The sequence below is a fragment of the Camponotus vicinus genome, unplaced genomic scaffold (assembly GCF_025532165.1).
Source record: "Camponotus vicinus isolate PSW18456_S1 unplaced genomic scaffold, iyCamVici1.0 SCAF_4, whole genome shotgun sequence".
Lineage (NCBI taxonomy): Eukaryota > Metazoa > Arthropoda > Insecta > Hymenoptera > Formicidae > Camponotus > Camponotus vicinus.
The window spans coordinates 994,299-1,020,024 of record NW_028141976.1 but is presented as its reverse complement, the minus strand read 5'-3'; the positions used below and the strand labels follow the sequence as shown (position 1 = coordinate 1,020,024).

General features: G+C 28.9%; 3 protein-coding genes across 15 annotated transcripts; 1 reads left to right on the top strand and 2 right to left on the bottom strand.

Moving 5' to 3' along the window:
- Positions 1–1,216: 1,216 nt before the first annotated feature.
- Positions 1,217–6,901, bottom strand: LOC145970231 (uncharacterized). Its single transcript, XM_083096797.1, has 5 exons — positions 6,335–6,901; positions 4,603–4,971; positions 3,394–3,552; positions 3,149–3,306; positions 1,217–1,580 (listed from the first exon to the last, which is right to left on the bottom strand). The coding sequence occupies exons 1-4, from the start codon at positions 6,859–6,861 to the stop codon at positions 3,240–3,242; spliced, it is 1,122 nt and encodes a 373-aa protein (XP_082952923.1). The 5' UTR covers positions 6,862–6,901; the 3' UTR covers positions 1,217–1,580; positions 3,149–3,239.
- Positions 6,902–9,702: 2,801 nt separating this feature from the next.
- Positions 9,703–19,844, bottom strand: Mks1 (Meckel syndrome, type 1). The gene is made up of 8 exons (XM_083097451.1): positions 19,248–19,844; positions 18,567–19,152; positions 18,098–18,383; positions 17,697–18,009; positions 15,495–15,794; positions 14,721–15,135; positions 12,030–12,394; positions 9,703–11,900 (listed from the first exon to the last, which is right to left on the bottom strand). The coding sequence occupies exons 4-8, from the start codon at positions 17,771–17,773 to the stop codon at positions 11,495–11,497; spliced, it is 1,563 nt and encodes a 520-aa protein (XP_082953577.1). The 5' UTR covers positions 17,774–18,009; positions 18,098–18,383; positions 18,567–19,152; positions 19,248–19,844; the 3' UTR covers positions 9,703–11,494.
- Rho-4 (rhomboid-4) lies at positions 12,924–25,079 on the top strand. Of its 13 annotated transcripts, XM_083097456.1 has the most exons (7): positions 18,574–19,011; positions 19,086–19,175; positions 19,267–19,437; positions 19,865–19,940; positions 20,404–20,592; positions 20,749–21,266; positions 21,406–25,079. In XM_083097456.1, exons 3-7 carry the CDS (start codon positions 19,406–19,408, stop codon positions 21,914–21,916), a joined length of 1,326 nt encoding a protein of 441 aa, XP_082953582.1. In that variant the 5' UTR covers positions 18,574–19,011; positions 19,086–19,175; positions 19,267–19,405; the 3' UTR covers positions 21,917–25,079. The 13 variants fall into 13 exon arrangements, with proteins under 13 accessions (XP_082953578.1, XP_082953591.1, XP_082953590.1 ...); XM_083097465.1 differs by lacking the exons at positions 18,574–19,011; positions 19,086–19,175; positions 19,267–19,437 and adding an exon at positions 12,926–13,307 and having other exon boundaries at positions 20,749–20,864; positions 21,048–21,266; XM_083097454.1 differs by having other exon boundaries at positions 19,086–19,437.
- The last annotated feature ends 647 nt before the right edge of the window (positions 25,080–25,726 follow it).

The window sequence follows — 25,726 nt, the reverse complement described above, 5'->3', positions numbered from 1 at the left end:
CAATTTTTCTTATTTTTTTGTAATTTACCGTTCTCGGCCTGATCTTAGCAAGTACATTGTTTTAATGAGGACCAATCAAATGTTTTATTATGTTGAAAGAATTATTTCTTTGGAAAATGTTACTATATATAAGTTTTATACTGTGTCTTTTTATAATATTGATTTATCCATATAGATTTATTATTATTTTTGTCACATGTTCATACTTCTTGATTAAATGAAAAATGTTGGCGCGTTTAATAACGTACCTCATTAAACAGTTTATCGTTATATAAAACTCACATATAAAAATTTTTTATTAAGTTTTGCCTCCCTCTCTCTCTCTCTCTCTCTCTCTCTCTGTCATCAGCAATAGTGCATCTTATTGTCTTATTATTATTATTTAATAATATCTCATATTGTTATCTTTGATTTTCTTGTAAGATATTACTATCATACACATGTTAAACTTTTATGTATTTTTTAAATGTATATATTTTTTTTCAATCAAAGGGCATTACAAATACTACATCTTACTTCCTATCGTCTTTAAGTGTGAATTCTTACGTACACACAGCTGATAGATCTTCTCTGTATTCCCGATATTCGCTTTTTATCATAAATCGTACATTAATGAATACAAAAGAAATAATTTGTTCTAACGAAAAACATACGAAGAATACAGAAACTTGTAAAAGAAAAGGAAAAGGATAATTAAAGATAAATAATTTTATGTAAAACTGTAAATATGGATATAAAGAGTTTAAATCTTAACGTGCCTTAATTTTTATAATTAGTTGTTAATCTGTGTTGTGAATCAATAATTCAATTGATGAAACATTTGTAACAAAGAATTATAATTAATTGCAAATATTACACAATTGATGTTCATATTAAAAATGTTCAATTCTCGCGAATAGTTATGAATTACAAAGTAAAGATTAATTCTTTGAAAGCATGAATCATCAAATTAATAAAAGAAAATATGATAAAGAAGTTAAATATGACAATAAATTTCTGTTTGTCTTTTGTGTAATAACTATAAATTTAAAATATATATTATCACATTTATTTAATAATGTCATTATATTTCAGATTACAATTTTATATTATTTTCATTATATGTATATATATATATTGGATATATATATATATATATATATATATATATATATATATATATCCAATCAATGAATGTCAACAAATTCAAAACATATACAGAAACATAATATCTGTTTAAATATTTTTGGTAATACATGCACAACATGTTAAGAAAATTATCATCTCATCAGTAATAGACTCACGTCATAAAATATGTTATCAGATATTATATTTCATATATATATATATATATATATATATATATATATATATATATATATATATATATATAAAATTTGATCCACCCACGCCTCAAAAAATGTCACAGTTGTCGAAAAGATCTGACAGTGTCTCGTCAGAATCCATTGTGATTTTGGATTTGAAAACAACAGCATATCACAATTCATCTACGATGGGCAAGATGTAGATACACATTTCTGAGTCGATCTTGGTCCGCAACCATCTAGCAAGGGCGACAATGTACCCGATGAATACGAATACTAGGAGAGAAATAATAGAGAATATTATAATTTTTAAAAATCTATTAAAATACACATTTTTTTGATAATTATTGTATTCAAAGCTTGTATCTTAAAACGTAGAAAGAACATTTTTTTCTACTTTTTAGCATAGATTCTCTTAGAGCATATACAATAACATATACGTCATATTAGAACTGTCGAGTAATATGATGGTTTTTAACATAGATAAATTGAGTATTTTTGACGTAAAAACTAAATCGAATTATGGTGCCATTATTATGGAACCCGATGGACTCAATACCGCCATCATTGATGAAAAATTATCAAGCAAACGTAATCTTTTCCGAATGCGTTCACCTTTATAAGCGATATCAAGTTGCCTAAAAAATCTTCGGCCCGCAGATTATCATTTAACGAGATAGATCGAGTCGGCACGTATATTAATGTAAATTATACATCGGTGTTATTACTTAAAGAAAATTATTAATATATTATGTGGGAACAAATTTTAATTATTTTTAGTCGAATATGAATACATGGTTTTTGGATTGTCCGATTCGGAGGACTCGAGTCAAATGGAAGGTGCAGACGTCGGTGTAGCCATTGGATATATGGACGATAATTACGATTATAATTATAATTATAATTATGATTGCAAAATGAAAAGTAACACTAAAATGGAGCATATAAATTAATTGCATGTATTCATACATATCATTCTATTTTAGATTATATTATATGTGTATATATATATATATATATATATATATATATAATACACACACACACACACACACACACACACACACACACACACACATATATATATAACAATATAAATTTATAAATATATATAAATACATATATATATATATATATATATATATATATATAAAGAGTATATATATATATATATGTATGTATGTGTGTATTCATATATATGTATACTGTTGATATTCGTATTCCATTTTTGTATTACTTTTAATATTAATATTCATATTAATAATACCTCTGTAAACAATGTATACTGCAATAAAAGTCTCATATGCTTTATAATTAATACTACTTTAAATTCGAATATTTTCACGTCACTTTCTGCGATCACACTAAATATTATGAGATAAAAAAAGTAGAAAGAACAATAAGTAAAATTGACCGAAAAAACGCTAACACCGCCATATTAATGTTACAAAAAAATGAACAAATAATTACTTATCATAATTACTCGCATTAATTTTCTCACTTAATTTTTCCTATAACGTTTTACCAAATTTATGTTTTACACAAAGCATCAAAAATTCATGAAAGCAATTTAATGTGTAATGTAATAATTTTAGCAAAGTCAATAATCTAATTAAAATCAGAATTTAAAGTTAACTAATGCATGTAACGATGTCATAAACTAATAATTAATACATGTAGTTTATATAGATATCGTATGTATGTAGGTATCATTAATATCTCGTTCAAAATTTTGAATCTCTGCTTCTCTGCTTGAATTATGTTAAGAATTGTTTTTATTGTTTTCATTGTATTCATTAAAATGATCTGCAAAGATAAGAGAACAGTAAGAGAACATCAAGAACCTGGATTACAGATGAATTATCAGAACCAGATCTAGACATCGCATTCGGCTGTTGGAGCGATTTTGCGGTGTTACTTGATGTAGCAGTATCACTAATCATCTTCTTCAATAGACTCAGAATCGAATTTTCTTCGTTTACTGGGACGTTCTTGACAGCTGCTACAAGAAGAATATTGCTGGGATTAGATCTGCTGCTTGATTCAGTATCTTTAGTATTCATCTATTAGAAGTTGAAAAATTACTTACGAACTCGTTGATGGAGCAGTAGCGATATCTAAACTAGATATTTCAGGAGAATTTGTAAGTTCGGAAACGTTCTGATGATCCTCAAAATAAGTTTTAAAGAATAGATCCAGATCGTCAAGTACCTGCTGGTAGTTACTTGGTAAAGTATCTTTATCTTGTCTATTAAAAATTGAAAAATTATTTGAATTACTTATTAATTTTCACAGAATATAAAATATAAATTTCTGGATTAATTAGTACGGTAAAAATGCATAAATGGTTACACATCACTGATTTTATCGCCGCTTAGATGTTATAGAGGAGATTATCTCGAGTAATTCTCCGCAAAAATTAAGTGGGAGAGAGTATTGATTTAGAAGATATAACAAGTTTGACAATTTTACACTTTTCTTAAACAATATTAAAAAGTGTTAAAATTATCAAATTTTAACTTATTATATCTTATAAACCTGTTATATCTTATATAAACTCTTGTCGTATAATATAAACTTATTTTATATAAACTCTTGTCGTATAATATAAACTTATCTTATATAAACTTGTAATATCTTACAAACTTTAACTGTTATATTTTATAAATCAATGATATTTCTTATTTTTTATACATGTTTACCATCATTATTATAAAATCTAGCTTTACTTATGTGCGCAATATATATTAACAAGTCCTTCAACCATTATTTTTTAATATAATACTTTTATAAAAATATCATCGAAAATGAATATTCGATATTCTCAAAGCAATTCCAAATCCAAATATAAAAATTCTTAAAAGCGATTAATTAATTTTTAAAATAATTATTTTATTGTAAGTTTTAAAATTATTATTTCATTTTTTAAACAATCGCTCAAGAATTTTTATATTTAGATTTGAAATTGTTTTGAGAATATCGAATATTCAAGTTAATCTGTCATAATATTTTGATTATGTTATGATAATTTATTAAATAAACTGTTATGATAATTTAAACTATTATGATATTTTGATATAATAACAACCTAACAATAAAAGTTAAAAATTAACTCGAATATATACAAAACATTTGTCAAAACTATTTGTCAAAAATATTTGTAAATACGTGTTATACATATCTAAATTGTATTATTTTAATTTCCGTGATACACGCACATTCTTCTTATTGTATACAAAAGTGTATATGTATAGTTGATTTAAAAGTGATAATTTAGTAATATTCATCTTTCTCTTACTCTTGGTTTTCCAAAGGAACTGAATCGTTATACTGATCGACTATACGATTGATCATCTTTTCAATATCGTCATTTGAAGGAATATTGTCTGCACATTTATTACATTCCTTATTTGCCTCTGTTGTTTTGGATTCTTCACTGTCATGATGGACAAGACCAGAACTGGTAGATGATTTGAAGCTGGATTGAACAGCAGCAGACTTATATTTGGCAAAAGAAAGTCCTATGAATTTTTTACAAGCACTTAGTGGATTGTAATCAGGATTTCCAGACAAAACATTAGAATCAGAAGGTGGCGTCGGATGATCAGTTAAAGATACATTTTCAACATTTTTAGGAAATGAAGAATTTCTGAAACGATTTACTAATCTGCAATAAAAAAATAAAAATTGCTGGATTAATCAATATCTATCTTCAATTATGTGTACAATATATGTATATTATCAAGCTCAAAATATCATCGAAAACTTTTATATATATATATATATATATATATATATATATACAGGGTGACCCATTTTAACTTAGGCAGCCAAATAACTCGAAAAATAAGCAAGATAGAGAAAAATGTTTTAGACAAAAGTTGTATGGTTTCGAGGGGGCCATAAGATGGTATCATTGGTTTGACCTTGAAGAGTCATTTGAAGGTCACGTGAAGGTCACTTCAATTTTTTTAAATGGAATACCCTATATATTTTTGTACATTCTTGTAGCTCATCTCGAGAGCTTTCCAAAACACTATAATTAAGTACATTTTCGTTAAGTACTTTTTGAGTTATGAGGCTTGAAATAATTTCTTAATTTTACATAAACCGTAAAATATCTTGTAAAATATTCATTTTTCGATTATCTTACCTTAATACTTTTATGTACAAAATAATGAGAGGAATCAATTGGTGTAAAGAAAACACATAGTTGTTTTTAAGAAAAAATATGGAATTGTTAATTGCAAATTACATATTTTTTCTTCGAAACAACTATGTGTTTTCTTTACACCAATTGATTCCTCTCATTATTTTGTACATAAAACTATTAAGGTAAGGTAATCGAAAAATGAATATTTTACAAGATATTTTACGGTTTATGTAAAATTAAGAAATTATTTCAAGCCTCATAACTCAAAAAGTACTTAACGAAAATGTACTTAATTATAGTGTTTTGGAAAGCTCTCGAAATAAGCTACAAGAATGTACAAAAATATATAGGATGTTCCATTTATAAAAAATTGAAGTGACCTTCACGTGACCTTCAAATGACTCTTCAAGGTCAAACCAATGATACCATCTTATGGCCCCCTCGAAACCATACAACTTTTGTCTAAAACATTTTTCTCTATCTTGCTTATTTTTCGAGTTATTTGGCTGCCTAAGTTAAAATGGGTCACCCTGTATATATATATATTTATATAAATATTCTCAAAAATTTCAATATACAAATATAAAAATTTTTACCCGATTATTTAAAACATTTTCATATTTATTCACAATTTATGTTTATGTAAAGCAAATTATCTCTCTCGATTACGAATCTAATCGTTACTAAATTTTAAATTTATATGTATATATTATGATATTTCGACGTAACAACTTAACATTAAACTATATTGATCCATACATACAAAATCTTTGTAATAAACAATTTCTAAATATCTGGATTTTATAATTTTATCTATGATATATAAATGAATAGAAAAAGAATTAAATCAATATATATAATATTCAATTTCTCTTACTCTTGAACAGGAGCGATTTCCAAAGGAAGGTTTTCTAAGCCATGCTGGATCAAATGCTTTACCCAGCTGATACCGTTGTTATGTGATATAGGATTTGAACTCTTACATGTTTTGCACCGTTTTATTGTCATCACTTCAAAATTCGTAACGTAATCTTGTCTACAATTCTTCATATGTCTACATATCCATTTTTTAAGATCCGTCCAATTACTTTTATGAACGCCATGAAATTTATTTAAATGTTTTGTCACTTGAGACGAAATCTCGTGTGTTATTGGATAGAATGGAAGATAGCACTGTTTGCATGTTGCTGTTCTCTTTGGAATATCATAAGAATAATATATATCCAAATTTGAACTTTCGATATTTTTTGTATAAATTTTATCATGCTCAGCGTCCAGATGCATCTTCATAGCTGTTTCTTTGTGTAGTATAGTCTTAAGAATTGTATCACAAATATCGCATATTACATTATGCATACTTATTTCCGTAAAATAATTCCATTGCCAGCCCCTCTTTTGAGACATGAAGTTCGTTATGTTTCACGGATCGAACTACTAAATAAGAATGTTTTGAAGATACAGTGTAGAAATAATAAAAGCTGGTGTATAGAAAAAAAGAAAGACAGATTGCGAAAAGACGTGTGATTGTATAAATATAAATATTGATACACCGTCTAAATCTACCTAACATATTTGTCTGATTTGTATTTATTTAACAATATTATTTTATAATAGATGAAGAGATTCTCGTAAAATATCACATCAATATATTTTTATTTATACCGTGAACAATTAAAGTTAAAAATTAAAATCACAATTTCTTAAAACTGATTATATAATATTGCCTTTACAATTAGTTTTTAAATTTATATATTCGTTATTAAATTTTTGAATCTGTTATTAAACTTTCACTGAATTTTTCGATAACCTGCATTCAAGTATATTTGACAAAAATTGAAACAATAGGAATATAAATAATAATCAATATTAAATTTGCTTTTCAATATACTCAATTTAATAACAAATTCTCAATTTAACAATAAATTTTTCTTTAATCATTTCTTTATTATTAATAGATAAAAGTTGTTATTCTATTAGAACTTTAATTAAAATGTTCATATAAGAACTCAAGTATTTATATATAATTTTAATTATTATTCAGATTAAAAAATTTTTGCCTAATTACTTAGATATGTATTTCTATTTCTTCAATTTTAGAAATTATTGGTTATATTTGAATTATAAGTAAATGATAAATGTTTGAATTGTTGTATCTAGATGAAACATTAGTTTGATTCCAACATTAGTTTGATTCCAATACTTATAATATTTGTTAAACGCAAGTGCGATATGTTTTTCGAATAATATTTGTGAAACAAATATTAGACATCTGAATTTTATATTCGTCTTCATATACGTACGAGGATGGCCCTGATACATGAATTTATGCACACACATGTCATTATATATATATGTGTGTGTGTGTGTGTGTGTGTGTGTGTGTGTGTGTGTGTGTGTGTGTGTGTGTATGTATGTATATGTATATATTTTTCCATATATATATATATATATATATATATATATATATATATATATATATATACAGGGTGTTTTCGGACATTTGCGACAAATTTAAAGGGGTGATAGATTTCGATAAATTTTTGTTAAGCAACCCGTGTCTGGCGATGCCTCCTTAAGGCGCCAGGCTGCGATGAATGCTGTTTGATTTCAATGTGGTTAGATTAAAATAAAAGAATCATACGTTTTTTAAATTATATTTTGTTTATTTTATTACAATAAATGTTCAAATTGTTTTATTTATCGAGATCTATCATTCCTTTAAGTTTGTCGCAAATGTCCGGAAACACCCTGTATATATTAATATCTTTATGTATTACATTTCTGTATTTTATTTATGTATTTCTGCATATGTAGTGTATCTTGATATATGTACGTGAAGTACATGTATCAAAGAGCGATTCAAAGAAATAAATTAGTAATATTTATCTAAAATTTACTACTATTTTTCTTATTTTTTTGTAATTTATCGTTCTCGGCCTGGTCTTAGCAAGTACATTGTTTTAATGAAGATCAATCAAATGTTTCATTATGTTGAAAGAATTATTTCTTTCGAAAATGTTACTATATATAAGTTTTATATTGTGTTTTTTTATAATATTGATTTATCCATATAGATTTATTATTACCTTTGTCACATGTTCATACTTCTTGATCAAATGAAAAATGTTGGCGCGTTTAATATCGTACTTCATTAAACAGTTGATCGTTATATAAAACTCATATATAAAAATTTTTATTAAGTTTTGCTTCCCTCTCTCTCTCTCTCTCTCTCTTTCTCTCTCATCAGCAAAAGTGCAGCTTATTGTCTTATTATTATTATTTAATAATATCTCATATTGTTATCTTTTTAAAGTATATAATAGTAAAGTATAAAATAAGTATAAAGTATATAAGTTGTTATGGAATTTTTAAGGAGTTTTATCTCGTAACTGGCTGGCTAGTGCGCTCTAAAGATTTTAATATGATAATACCTTAAGGCACTACTGCAACCACGCGAAGCCTCATCCCCAACTAAATTTCCCACCTCGTGCACTCCCCTTGTAAGTGTCCCCTTATATATTTCGTAATTTTCAAATTACAATAAGTATCACAATATTTGCAATTGTTTTTTTTATTATTTTGTGTTATAATTGTGACTTCCAATCACTTTGTGAACTTCTTAATGAGACTATATAAATACTATAAATATCTCTATGTTTAATATTTTATGTTTTAAAATTTTTATATGCTTCAATACATTTGATTTCTTTGTTTAAGTCTTTATATATATATCACAAACAACGCATTTTGCCATATTATATTTGTTTTCTTGCTTGAAATAATTCTACATATTACTGACATGATATCTGTTTTATATCATAAATCATATGCTTTTATGTACAAAAGAAGAATTATTTCAACGGAAAATACAAAGAAGACAAAAACTAAAGGAAAAAAGGGGAAGATCGCGAAAAAATGTATGATCTCGATAGTATGAGTGTAAATATTGATACATAATGTAAATATGCCTAACGTATCTTAACTGTTACAATTAAATAGCTAACTTGTTGTCGATAATCATACTGATTTAAAAAAAATATTACGGAAATAATAACACAATTGCCAATATCCTAATATTAAAAACTATCATATTTTTAAACTAACTACAATTAAATCCATCAAAATATAAACTATCAGATTAATAAAAAAGAAAAGATAAATAAAAATTAATCAAATATAATAAATTCTACTGGGTAAATACTGGAGTAAATAAGAAAGGCTATCAGGATCAAGAAAATGAAATAATTAGAGTGCAAATAATGAGAATGTAATTATCAGTAAAAAAATGAATTATTACAATATCATGATTGGAAAAGACAAACGTTTCGATTTAATTCAAGATCTCTTCGGTATAACGGATCCTTCAGTAAACGAATAATAACATACAAAAAATATAAATAGAAAAAGAAAAATAAGTATAGTTCGCTGTACCAGTCAGTAAATAAAATTATAAAATATAAATAGATTCGTCGGATAACATGATAAAAAACGAATTTTAAATACACACACACACACACAATACAAGTGTACATCGCATAATTTAGATTTTATTTTAGTAAACGCAATGCATAAAAAACGATTAGGTCTTCCCCACGCATTCTCACGAATGCCTGCTCACCTTATATATCACAATTATATGTTTTTATATTTTTATGAATAATTTTTATATATTGTAAAGAAAAAGACCCTTATTTATTGATACAGCACTTGTTGATACAAGATAAAGATAAAAAATTGCATGAAAATTTTAATCTTATTTGTATATAAAGCTAAATATATAAAAAATGTATATTTTTATATCATCATATATTCCAATTACTTCATTAAATAACTTTTTTTACAATTTTCTTTCACTGATAATATAAATTGATGCTTTGAAATTTTAACAAATAATGATCTCGTGTCTATTGCTACTTTTATTATATTCTAAAAATTTAGCTGTAATTATGAGGATAATTAGAATTATGTATATAAATCACAGAAAATTCTGAAAATTTAAAATAATGGTAGCTCTTTTTATTATAAAAATTAACAAAAAATTTTAGTTCAATCATCTATTAATTATAAAGGACATAAAATATTAAAATTTATTATAATTAATATGAGTTTTTATGACAGACACATCTACTGTGATATTTAATGTAAAAATATTATAAGATTGCAACTTTTTGATCCAATTTTACATACTTGTAGAGACTGATTAAATAAATGTTCTATAAAATATCATTTTTATTTCACAACATAATCCAAATATGAAGATTTTAATTAAAGGCGAAATTATATAGCGAACGGTCAATTTTATTTAAAATAACAACATTAAAGTTAGCTGCCATATTATCGATATTCTAGAAATTATTATTAAGCTGCTGAGATCGACAAAGATTATTTTGATGTAGTTGATCTAGTTCATCGTTAATTATAAATTTAATTAATTGTGCAATATTAAATATATATTACGTATACTAATCAATTCTTTTTCATTTTTCATAAATGATATATATATATATATATATATATATATATATATATATATATACAGGGTGTCCGATTCGTGAATACTTTATTATAGTGTTTTGGAAAGCTCTCGAGATAAGCTATAAGAATACATAATAAAAAATAGGGGGTTCCATTTAAAAAATTAAAGGTAACCTTCATGTGACATTTTTGCTTATTACTTAATAATTATTGCAAATTTTGCAAAATGGTAGAGGACTTTTCTTCTTAGTTTGACCCAATCTATCATCACTTTTAGTTTGGTCCCTCACGAATCGGACACCCTGTATATATATATATATATATATATATATATATAAAATAATAAAAAAGAATTATATATATATTGAAATTGAATGTTATATATAAAATATTAAATATAGATAATATAAAAATTCATTTCTAATTTAATTATTTTTATATCTTTCCTGTAGATAGAAAAATTTACATTTTATTTACATAATGTTTATTTTAATCAGTCTTTTTATTTTTTTTAATTATTGTTTGCAGTATTTTAATTGTCATTATTTGGAGTAATTTATATTTAGGAATTAATCTTTCTTATTCGTATCATGCGTTCCTTAGCTGCTTTAAATTGTTCGAGAACATTTTCAACATTATTCATGAGCGCATCGGTACTCACTCTATCAGAATTATCGATTTCATAATTAAAATGTTTCATGTGTGAAGCATTTTGAATTACAATATTCATATTAATTTTAATATCTCCACTTGATACAACCTTTAACTTTGATTTGTCTAAAACTTTACACTCATGTGCCATTGGAATACTACAATATGTAATATCTTCGAGTTCGTAAGAACCGCCAACGAAAAAACGTCGCAACGTGTCGATGATATTGCCTTTTGCACGCCATGTAGGAACTGTAAATTTGTATGTACCAGGTGTCATTGGTATTGGTAACGCTGCATATCCGTCTATTCGATACCTACATTGAAATTAAATTTCTTTTTAAACTAATTTTATTTAAGAAATAAGAAAATAATTATATGTGAAAAGTAACATGAAATTATCAAGTTACATAAAAATCAATATCAACAAATAAAATTTTCTTTACCTGGTCCAACTATCTAGAGACGCCACAGAAAATAACAAACGAGGCCAAAGTATTGCCGATGTATCGCCACTTAATTGTTGAGATTCATTTGATGGATAATGTAAAGATATATCGGTACAATAACTAAAATGCGCCGATTTATTTTCTAAAAGACACCTCTGTGTTCTCCCGAATAATTTTTCTTTTTGTTTTGTAGTCCAATGTTGTGGCAAATCGACGAAATAGCTAATAAACAATCCGTCATAGGAGAAACCATGAGCTGACACAATGTCTAAATTTAAAAATAGAGTAGATAAATTCGCTGGTGGCAATTGTAGTTCCTTGTATAATTCTACTTCTTTGTAAGCAAGCTGTTGTTGTACTTCCTGCAACGAGAAAAATATTAATTTTCAATTAATTAATAATTAATACTTAAATAATTTACAATCAATCTGTATTCAACTTGATAATTTTTAATTACATACGTTTACATCGCAAAGTATATTATTTAATATAAAAAATATATTTTTATATATTTAATTATTTCGGAGGATATATAGATAGAACTCCTTTAGAGTAAAAGAAATCGCTTTTGTTAGCGAAAAATTGCTGAATTAGCAAATACCTAAATTATAAGATAATGTTTCAAGCAAATCCTAATATGATCTGTGTACATATATATATTTTCATTATAACGCGCAAAATAAAATTCCGCAAAATACTAATCCGATTCCGTCACTTTGCAGTGAGGTGCAGCGATGTGCAAACGTGTAGATTACTCCTCTATTAACACTGTAGAATGTATGAAAGCTACTTCTGTGTTTGTAGATATACTCCTGCCCCACTGTGCACAGTGTAAACTATATATACACACGTATAGGCTGATAGCACTAACATACAACCTCATGGCAGAGAGTGTTGAAGAAGACATTCGGAGAACCATAGGATTCAGTTGATCGTGAGTAGTGCGGTGATCAACTTGGCTCGGTGAATATACGTGCGCGCATCGATACACTTGACGTGATTGTCATCATATCGATATATCCCGAGCAGCTAATTTTCGATAACAGTTTCTTCATTAATTATTTAATCATGCGCGAGAGTACAACAAAATCGAGCCGCGAAAATCGTCTGGGTGTGTCTTAAACAATCGGAAGAAAGAACGATGAAACGGACGGATCTTCTCGAAGATGTCATAATCTCCGGGCGAAGATAATTTCTGCAATAATAATCCGGTGTAACAATCATGTTCTATCCGCGAAGAACGATGCGACAAATTTCGGAAATTTCCTACGTGGGGTATGTATGCTTTTTTTTCTAATTAACAAGTGTTTTATAATACTTAATCAGCGCAAAAATTTGCTATTGACAATATTATAGTTGTGTAAGCAAACATAAAATTTTTCTCAATATTTTTCCAATATTAAGAATAAGCAAGAGTTTCTCATCGCGGCAAACCCGCTGTAATTTTTCGTAATTCCCGAATCGAGTTAACAATAATTGAGTTCGCTTGCAGGCGAGTGAATAAACGTGTATGTCAAATTATTTCATCGTCTTCAATTCGATAAACAACGTTTTCCACGTGCCGCGTCGTCGTTTATCCATATCTAAACATTATCGCTGAGAACTTGAGAACTTGAGAACTGTTTTAAGAAGAAAGTTCGACAAGTGCATTCTAATCTTTAAAGTAAATTGTTATTTTATAGTTGTTTATTTTATGTATTTTTATGCGTATGTGATATTTAAAATTATTTAATTAAATATAATTACATAATATTGCATATATATAATTTAGTTTTTTACTAAATGATTAATTTTGGTTAATTATTATTACATTTTTCTCGGAAATGTGCCATTTTTTGTCGCGATAAATATTAAATATTAATATAATTAATGTAATTTTTTCATTTCTCAATTATGTATATTTAAAGATACAATTAATAAGAGATGTGTATGTGTGTAGATTTTCAACTGTATAAATATTGACGTTTGTGCAAATAATTCGCAATCGTCATCGTTGTGAATTCCCATAATTGCATCATATGTGTGTCTTATTGCACATTCATTTTTTGCGGAGTAATGATGACGGATGAACTTTTGATTTCAGTATAGCACTTTACTATTGGCAATATTTTCACATTTATATTGTATTAAATGTGTATATCTGCATTGATCTCTCTCGTATTAACATATAATATAATTCTAAATTAAAAAAATACACCGTAATAAATTAAATAAAATTGATAATTTTGTAGAAAAAAATAAAGAGACTTTAAATTTCTATTTTTCCGCCTCTTACTGTTTGCTTTAGCTATATTCGAGTGCTAGCAATATATACATATTTATTATATACATTTATATGTATATTATACTTATGACATAACATTAAAATTATTAAGAGAAATAAAATATTATCTAAAATATTACTATTATTATTAATATACTATTATATTTAATATTATCGTAAATACAATAATATATCATAAAAAGAGTGTTAAAAAGAGATGAGTCAGAGCTGAAGGAGAGCCGGATATAAATGTAACTGTGCCGCATAAACGGATATGTCGCTCAAGAATACCGAGATTAGTTCTCCCATGAAAAGAGTTGATCTTTTTGATGCAATGATCGTGATGACGCGGTGATGATGCGGTGATGACGCGGAAGTTAGGAATGTCGCGAGAAATTGTCCATCGTAAATAGCCGCATACTTACACGCCGCGTAGCTTTGCGTTGCTCCTGTAGTTCCGTCGATGTCGGTCCCACGGAAACATGCTCGATCCAATAATTGAACTTGACGCCGTGGCTATTAATGACGCTATAGTGACGCTTATGCTCGTCGTCGATCGTGAAATCGGGGCTAATCGTCAGCTGTTTGCGCGCCTTGTCATAAGTCACAGAGCAAAGTAGCGTTTCTGAGTCCGCCAATCCGCCGGTCGCAGGCTCGTCTCTACGAGACAGATCGGCCATCACATGCATGCTGATGCGTTCGGTGTAGAGATAATGGCTCGATCGGATCCTGGCATTTGTGGATCTGTCGTCTAGCACGCTCTTATTATATCGCTCCTGGAAGGGCTTACGATTCTGTAGGGCCGGCAGCGCGGTTTGATTCTTCATCGACAGATACGACCTGCAAGAGTCAAATAAAATTATTAAGAAATTATTTTTTCTTTATTTCTCAACTTTATATTTTGAGAAAAGATTTAGTTATAATAAATTGCGTTTTATCAATAAATAAAATTTTATATAAGCTGTGAATTGAATTAAATTATCTAAATTTTAGCTAATAAAAGTAGCAGACTATTAGGACATGTAAAGAGTTAATTTGAATGATAGAAAATAATGAATAAATTATTTTATAGTTATTTTATAAATTTACGTTATAGTAGGTATAAAATAATTTTTCAAAATTTGTTACAATTGAATAAAAATGGTCTCTATATATCAATAAATTATCTAAAAAGAAAGTCACACAAATCCAATTCCTGCCTGTAAGGTGTCGTCAAAAGATCGTCGTCGACGTAGTAAGAGTCGTTCTCTGTGTAAGAATATAATCGGGCACCCTCTAGCTGCTCGTCGCTGATACGTCGATGATACTCTCGCTGACAATCGGTCAGACAATTCTTCTCGTCCGCATAGAAATCTATTTCGAATGGACCGAACACCTTCTCCTGCCAGTTAAAAATACGATCCTCCTCCTCCAAGAAATTTGAGTCTCTGGTCTCGCCGCCCTTGGATTCCTCGGCCAACAGCTCGGCCAGTGGAGATATCTGCTGCGCGACTCGCACTCTGAAACAACAAACGAACGCTGATGAAATGATATCTGGTGTAAATCGGAAAAGGTGATCCGCAGCCACAGATGTGTGTCCGGGATTCTTCCGTTTGATTCCGATTCTACGAAATCGTGAGGAATTTAATATCTCTATTTATCATCTTTGCTATTTTTTCTCATCTGTGTGTGATTTAATTATGGGAAAAACTGAGTGCGCGTTAAGTTTTGCGAACAGCTTCATTTATAATTTTTAATGCAAGAGATCTTCAAAATTTTCTCCACACGATAAAAGGTATTAATGCTTGACAGATGTAAATATTTCTTATAAATATTTCTTGAATATGTATCTTAAATTATTAAAAAATTTCACACAATATTTAAATTTCATACAAGATGTTGAAACTTCCTATCGTTGTCCTATTGTGAAGATGACACTGTAAAAATCTTAGAATATATGGAATTCCCCGCAATATTCTCCTGAAATCAAAGAAAGAAAGAAATAAAGAATCTAATTATCTCGAAACAAAAGATATCCATAATTACGATTGCAAATGTCAGGCAGCAATATGCTGATGAGAAAGAAAGGCGATATACGCGCAGTTACATAGTTATGTAACAATCTCGATAATTTTACGTTTTTACGCACATCGACACGAGCAAACTTCTCCTTCGATTTCGACCTTCGCGTCTTTAATCTTCGCGAAGGAATGCGGAATTCTTTGTAATACGTAAAGATTGTTCAATTCAGCATTTATCGAGAAGAAAATTAAGGAGCGTTTAATGATGAGCATATAAAAAAATGTGATAAAGAGTTAAATGAAAAATGACGAGACCTTGCGTTGATTGATTATACAAATGTATTCAGATAAACAGGTCTAATGGATAAACGAAGAAGTTGATGCATCGTAAAAGATAAACGGAAAATTAATGCATTAATAATAAATACGCTGCTTCTCCGTAACCTTCGCGCCTTTGGAAGAGTTTCATACCGGTTTAGCGCTATCAGATATGCAGAAATTCTGCAATACAAAGATTTTTTAAATTTAAGAATTACAATTGATAAAGGGAATTATCAACTATATACAAGAATATAAAGAATTGATAATTTTGCAATTTGATTTTTCCATCGATATACCGTTTTTTAACAGCTTCATATATTTTTTTTTAAATTAAATTTAATTAAATTCTATCTGAAAACTAAGGCTTCATATGCAAAGTGTTTCAAAACTAAACGATCATCAATATGTTATTTCTATTTCTAGAAATAGAAAAGAAAATGTTACATAAAAATATAAACCCGAAAACGCTTTATTAAAATATTATAAGATAGAAGATATCAAAGATTAATAGTAGATTCGTTAATAACATTATGATGTAAGAGTAGATCGATGACGTTTATCTAATCTCCAATTGTTTGGCCCCCAAGATTACCAGACCTTACATCGCTAAACTTTTATCTGTGAGGCAAAAAAAGATAATATATCATCCAAGGCTCGATTCGCGCGACAGAGACTGATGGATAGATTCAATGATACATTCACTGAATTAAAGCAAATTAGATAATATAAAGTTATTATATAAAGTTCACGTTAAATTCAATCTCTTAACGATATCAATCTTACATTAGAAACAGCAGACAGCATTTTTTTTTTAATGAAATATTAAACAAATTTTTTTTTCAATGTAATGTAATAATACATAAAACACTGGCAAAGTTTGATTGTTTGATTTCAAAACACTCTGTATATTCTATATATACATAATAACAAATATAATATAAAATAAAAAATACAATTAAACGTAAAAATAAGATTTTTGTTTTGTTGTCAACACTAAAGTGTAAAATTTGACTCTCAAATTTGAATTAATGCTAATTTTAATTTCTAATAATAAGCTAATATAAAGAAACGATACACTACCTTATCTTCAAATTATGTATCGGTTCGTTCACTCTGTAACTCGCAGCTATCTTTATCTTTTCCACTTTGCAAGACATTTTTAAATTATCACGTGATATTAATAGGATTCGATTGTCGTTGAAAAAAACAGAATCGAAAATGATGAATGAGTCACAGCTCGCCGACTGTCAATGATCCGATGGACGATTCGTTTGTTGACTCATTCGTCGCTAGGCAACCTCGTCGATGACATATGTGAAGTAAATCCAATTCGACGTATTCTTGCGGTCGTTGTAAGGAAAACAATCACATACAACTCTCTCTTCTTCGTTTCCTATTGAAAAATTAATTACAAACCGCATAAAATTCATGCCATTTGAACAATATGTAATCGTGACACAGGCATTTTTTTCATACTTTACCCGCGTGCAAAGAGTCTCTTTCTGTCTCTTCTTCGTAGCGTAGCATCATTAGCGAATTTCCGATGAGTCAGTATGTATAATGTGCCAAGCTAATACATCAGGAAATGATGAATGCCACAGCTCTTGTCTCGATTAGACAAGATTATTCTTGGTATAAATACGGCGTAATATTTGACATATCGATATGCGTGTTATTTTTTATAAAATCTTGAATCGTTTCGAATCTGACATCCTCCGTGAGAAGTTTATCCGAATAAAGCAGCAAATTCTTCGTTATCTATTCATCCTGTATTATAGCATATATTAGTGTCCATTCAAATCTTATAAAAAAAATCTCGGAAAATTTTCTACTCCTTTAAATATTTTTATTCAAAATTCTAGATATTTTAAGGATTTCTTGGTGCACTTTTTAAAATAAATTTTTTATCGCATGTGTATATAATTAGCGAAATCCTTTGTAAGAGCGTACCTCGAAAGAGCGCGCAAAATCCTTTCCACAAGTGCACGTGAGGAATGTGAGTGGGGGTAACCTTGCAACAACGCGTATCTTTCAAAATAAGAATACACGTAGTTGCGCGAAAATTCGATTAAAAAGACAAAAAAGAGAAAGCTATTCAAAGAGAGGATCCAATTTCCATTATATCAATCGGACAAAACGAAAAAAGTGGGAGGAGGGGGAGGCGATTGTCAAAGAAAAGGTCAAGGAACTGTCAAAGAGATTTTCTCGCGGTACACTTTCCAACTGATGACTTCTTCGAATCTGCATACCCGAGAGTATATCTCGTCGCGAGAGAGAAGATCCGGTCGTTTCCGAGTCCCGTTACAAGGTCCTCGTTAAAACGCGCGGGCCGTTAAACCTGCGAGCGAATCGAGCGCGGAAAATTCGATCTGTCACTGGGAGGGAAAGAGACGCGGTGAGAGGTCAATGACACGTCGCTGACGTGCATTCTCTTCCTATATATCTTATCGTCTCTCTCTTTCTCTCAAGACTTTCGGAAGCGGCTGTCGATATAGGTTCAAGTTTCTCCATCACCCAGAGACCTCGAATCGACCTGCTAAAATTATCAACCACTCGAAGGTTAGGATACATCATTAGGAGATGTTACCTGCATAAAATTTGAAATATTGGCTCGTGCACCGTGATACGTACATCATCATATGTGTGACAGGCGGCACTCGGCGGGAATAACGTGGTGAACAGATCGGCTTTATCGATTTTCCGGGGCGCGTATCTCGTCCGAGATAAGAGGAAATGTATCACCATCGCCGGCGCTATCGCGAACCGAATGACCGCCCAATATACGACACATGAGACCCGTTGTGACGTGGTGTACGTGCGTGTGAGTGTTTGAAGTATTTGCGATGTAGAATAGAATAGTCCCGGTTACTCACGGTACGCACAGGTGAGCCAAGTCACGCCTTATCCTCGTGCGAAGCGAGGGCCGTCTGCGTCAGGTAAAACGTGTTCCTCCGTTAACGCGCGAGTTCGTCTCTTTTAGGTGCGCCTCGACCGGCACGAATCAGGAGAATCTTCTTTCTCGGCGTCTATCCTCGAGAGAGACTCCAATATAGATATATATGTCCCTTGTAATCATTAGTAAGTAAATAATCTGCAGCGAGAGGCAACGCAATACCTTGGCGGAAACTCGAGAGAGTGAAAAATCTACTGTGATTAGTTATGCAATTAGAATACTATAAATAATATGTGTTTGATTACCGAAGGTGTGGGATACCCATGTGTTAATGCATGTAATATTTATATTGCAGAGGTTTCAAGTTGATAAAAATGTCTAATCGAGAGGGCGAGACTGCAGTGACCATCCCGCTGCAGTATAATGAAGCTGTAAGTAATATTTTGTATACTTTTGTTTATCAAGTACACACATTAATGATATAGAAGCAATGTTTTGCATGAATGCTTTTTTGGAAGAGATATAAAACATTGTTTAACAAAAATGTGTATTCATTTTTTTATTAATTACAACATGCTTATGCATTATAACATGTTTATCATGGTGAGATTTCGTTCTTTTCTGTTTAACTACTTATATATTAGTTTATATATATAGTTTTAACTTCAAATGATTCATACATATGAGTTAGCAGTTCATGTGTATGAGTAATTCGTAAGACTATAAATATAAACTATAAATATGAAAAATAGTAGTGTGTTTATTGCTGATGACATTTGATCGCAATTTAAGGCAATTTATAAAAATACTAGTATTTAATAGTTAGTTAAATACTTGTATGTATATAAAAAAAAATATGAATATACTATAAAATTATTTTTTCTTATTTTACAGCATTGGAAAGCTATTTTTGAAAAGTATGATCTGGACGGAGATGGGAAAATATCGTTACAAGAGCTAAAAGCGATGATATGTGGTCCAGAATTTTGCAATGATATTCCTACTGGAGTAATTCGCACAATAATGCGAAAGGCGGATCTGGACCAATCTGGTTATTTAGAATATCCGGAATTCATAGCAATGGTTGGTCAGAGTTTACTTCAAATTTCTCTGTAAATTACTATATATTGAAAATAATATCTTTTTTTTTTCATTTCTATTTCTAATTGCAAGAAATATATGTTGATGTTACAAAAAATTGCTAATGGCTCATCGCGATCGTTTCTCTTATTATTTCAGATTCACAGAAAGGACATGCAAGGTATATTCGGAAACCTCGTGCAACGATACGTACAATCTGTGATACCTCAACGACCAACCCGAGGCACAATGAGGCAAACTTCCGTGGGCTCGAGGTATTATCCTCAGCGACAAATGAGTATTGTACAGTCACCACCACCTCCTCCTTCTCCTTCGAGCTTCGGCGATTCTTCCCAGGCCATGCTTAGTAGTAAAAGACGACGCTCTGCACGTATTACCGATCTACAGCGTCTACAACAACAAACAAGTACAATAACGGAATCTTCTCTGTACTCTAGCGACTATCCAGATGGGCTGTACGAAGAAGAGTACAGCTGTCGACCGCCAGCCATAGCAATGATAATCATATCGATAATAGAAATCATTTTGTTCATGTATGATGTGATTAAGCACAAATCTCTGTCTGTAGAAGGCCCGGCAGCTACATTATTTATTTATAATCCATACAAGAGGTACCAAGCCTGGCGGTATTTAACGTATATGTTTGTACACGTTGGGTACGTATATAATTTAATCGTTTTACATTTTACACAATTTTTTTTGTATAGAAATATATTAGAAGTAATTAAATAAAAATGTGATATGTATTTTTTCTATTTTATCTACTTTTAAATCTCTGTTTTTTATGTTCTATAGAATCTTTCATTTGGTCGTTAATCTACTGGTACAAATTATGTTGGGCATTCCACTGGAGATGGTTCATAAATGGTGGAGAGTACTGATAATATATATAGCCGGAGTCGTAGCTGGCTCGCTTGGTACATCCGTCTCGGATCCGACGGTTTACTTAGCTGGTGCATCGGGCGGCGTGTACGCGTTGATCACCGCTCACGTGGCGACTATCATAATGAATTGGTCGCAAATGGAATTCGCCGTCCTGCAACTATTAGTGTTCCTCGTTGTCACGAGCGTCGACGTCGGTCAGGCTGTGTACAATCGATATGTCCTCGATACCAATGACCAAGTCGGATACGTGGCCCATTTAGCCGGCGCTGTAGCGGGGCTTTTAGTCGGCATAAACATCCTTCGAAATCTCGAAGTACAAACTTGGGAGAAAGCTGTTTGGTGGGCCAGCATGTTCACTTTTATAGGTCTCATGACCGCAGCCATTCTGTGGAACGTATTATACACTTCGTATTACAAATGATGGTATTTTTTTATCGCGTTCGAGTCATTTGTGTTCAACGCATATATCCATAGGATGATTGAATTTATTATTACTAAGAGAGTAGAAGGAGACGAAACCTGCCTTGCCTATTGTATATATCACACACAAATTCATTATATATCTTTAATATATTATATAATATATAAGTTATATTCTTATTTTATATTATTTTAATTAATATAAAATATTAAGATATTAAAGTAAAATAATATAAAAATTTAGAATAGATAAAAAGTATGTAGTATATTTTTATACAAATTTTATCGCGCACATATACAAAGAGATGAGACTTGAAATCGCAATCCTGTATTAATTGCTATATTTGTATGTGCGTAATAATTAATATTAAACAATGCAGTATTTTTTTAAGTACATGTCTTTGAGAGCAAATAACATCGTATTCTGTGATACTTTTGCTACACATATGCTAGCAACAAGAATAGATGTGTATACAATTGTTTACAAGTTTTAGGAATTAAATGATCATATCGCAGTTAGGCGCGGAATATTAATATTTCTATTTTAAAACTATTGTCTTATTGTTGGAAAATGCATGAAGAAAAACTACCTCCAGCAATATATGATAATTATTGTGCGCATAAAACGTCAATTAATTTTTCAATACTTATACATCATATAAACATGCAGTATATATCTTTAATCAATCGTTCAATATAAAAGAAATTACAGTATTGAATTAGAATGTATGCATATATATATACATATATATATATATATATATATATATATATATATATATATATATATATATATATATTTCGAGAAATTATTACTGATGCATTCTTATAAAACTTAAAAATGGCTTAGATAAAATTAAAATAAATATTTTTCGAACTTGTTACATAAAAAGGTATATATAATTTGCATATGCTTTGATTTAAAAATAGAGATGTTACTATCTATTCACATGTATATACATTGTATAAAAAAAGGACAATATTTTCAAATGTAATATTAAATTTGTTTCTAGATAGACGGATATTAATATTCATTTGAAAATAAAATGCAATACAAAACTGCATGTATTTGAATAGTAAAGTAAAACGACTTCATCTTTTATATAAAAACATGGCAAAAAAAAATATTTCTATTAAATATCTGTACAGAGTGTGACTATATATGACTGAGGATATACAGAAACATATAGAAACATTTTTGAGAAGATACATTCGATTTACTTAATATCCGATTTGAAGATAAAAGCAAATATATTAATTTATTAAACAATTGTTAATTTGAATATAAAAAAATTAAACAAATATTAAGTCCCTTCCAACTACGCACTATAATGTCATAAATGGTCAATATAAAAACTCTGTACTGTATTTTCAATTAGACAAATAGGAGACACATATTAATCTGATTATTTATTCAATTTGAACAAAGAATATAAATTTTCTACGAATATCTCGGAGTTTGGAAAATATTAACTAGAAGTAATTTTATTTTATTTATTTCTTAGTTGTTTTTGATGCAACAGACAATGCGCAGACACAGAAAGAGCTGCCAACTAATATATATAACTTCAATAATTTATAGAGGAATATTTACATATATATACACATTAGAATGTTCATGTGTATTATATGGATGTCCCATTTTAAATAATTGCTCTCTCAAATTTTTTTATTTTCAATTTTTAGAAAAAATTGTTTAGACGAAATTTGTATGATATAGAAGAGAACAAGTAACGATGAAATTAATTTTTCAAAAAATCAATTTTTGTAAGATCCTGAAAGTCACCTTTTAGTTTTTAAATGAATTGTCCTATTTTTGATAGCAGATTCTTGTAGCTGACATTGAAATATTTTCAAAGATCTGCATTTCTATTTTTGTTGATATTGAAGATATCGCAAATTTCTGATACTGCCGGTATTAAAATGTTTTTTTCAAAAATATATTTCACCATTATTTCTCCAGATCATACAACTTCTGAAACTTTTTTTTTGAAATTGTATTAAATTTTATGCAAAATGAAATTGTCTTGATTTGATATCTTCAAATATTTTTATTAATTGTATTGGACGGTAGTAGACTGAACCAAATTAAATTGATATCAATGCTGTAATACACAGAGATACGTAGCATTAATGCATACACACACATATAATCTTTTTGTACTTCGTATTGTCCTATCACTATCTTTCGAATTTTTTCATGTTCTTTCCACACTCTCAAGAATCTCCATTTTTTTATAGGCATGCTTGCATGAATGCTTAGGTGATTATTCGCTGATGTCTTTCGGTTGCCATATACCCATATACATGAATTCTATGCAAATTGAAAATAAGAAAAATTTCTTTTTAGGGAAATCGTTTAAAATGGGACATGCAATATATATGTATAGTTTATATAATTGATAGTCTTTTATATTTTTTTATTAAATGAAGAGAATTCTATTGTATTAATTCGGAAAGTGATGAATAAGACAGCTATAGATTATAAGTATAGATTAAATGTATAGATTTAGAATACTTCAAAAATAAAAAGAATATGAACTATATGTAAGTGTATATAAGTATTTTAATTTGATTGCTGAAGCAATCGGAAAATAGTTATTACACTATTAAAATGTCAATAGAGCATTAATTTTATTAATTTTATTAATTTTATTAATGCTCTATATTAAATTTTACTTAAGTTGAATTTAACTTACCTGATTATTTGATTATATTCTTGTTTTTTATTTTATGGATTATCATTTAATATTAATTTAATCATAATGTTGATGACAATATTCCTATGAACAAATTGATTTCATTAAATAGATACAATTTTAGATGGATAGTATTTTATAAAGTTATATCTTTTCATCTATATATATTTCAATGCACTTGTATCTTTTTTCACATGTAAGTGTCTTGTAAATATACTCTTCATCCTACATTACTTCGTAATTTTAATGCACAAGACGAGAGTGAATTTTGATCACTATAAACGCAATTTGTATGCAAGTTAAATATAAGTTTATATAGATTGTTACAATATTTTTCATAATGGACTTCAACAGAAATGTTTGCATTGTTCAACAAAGCGATGAAAATATTCATATTGTATATATATTTTGTATGCGCTTTATATAAAAACAAAATAAAGAAATCAATTTGATGATTATAATCAATTTTTGTCTAAAAGGCTAGTTATAGTCAGTTTTTGACAAAATTATAATCGTAAATTTTGTGCCTTAGAAAGAAACATCATCTTGTTTTAATGATTAAGAAATAAAATAATCATTTCCAAATAAGCTCACAAGTGTAAAATCATAACGAAAAAATTTATCTCGTGACATTAGTTTTGCTTTTTAATTTTGCACTTGTGCGTTTATGCTATTTTTTTATTAGCTATATATTTTTCTGCAAAATCTTGAGTTTGTATTATATATTATTTTCCGAGAGAAATGAGAAAATAAGTGCGACAGCGAGAAAATGCTCATTATTATAACGGAGGTGATTTTTATTTCAACAAAAATAACAATTTACATTGAACTGTTTTGATAATAATATTATCGTGTATGCTACATCTGTAGTTTTTACTGTAGGCGTGGTATGCTTTCGCTCGCTATAATTAATTTTCAGTTACTTTGTTTTTTTTTTCTTTTTAATTAATCGCATTAACAGAGCGTGTGTTCGTGGATAATAATCACGTTTCGTTAGATAGAGTGTTTCGCTTCTTCTTCTCATCTTCTCCTTTTTTTTTTCTTCTTTATTCCTTTAGCTCGACGTTCTGCGATCGCGCCATATGCATTCATTATCATTATCATTACTGATG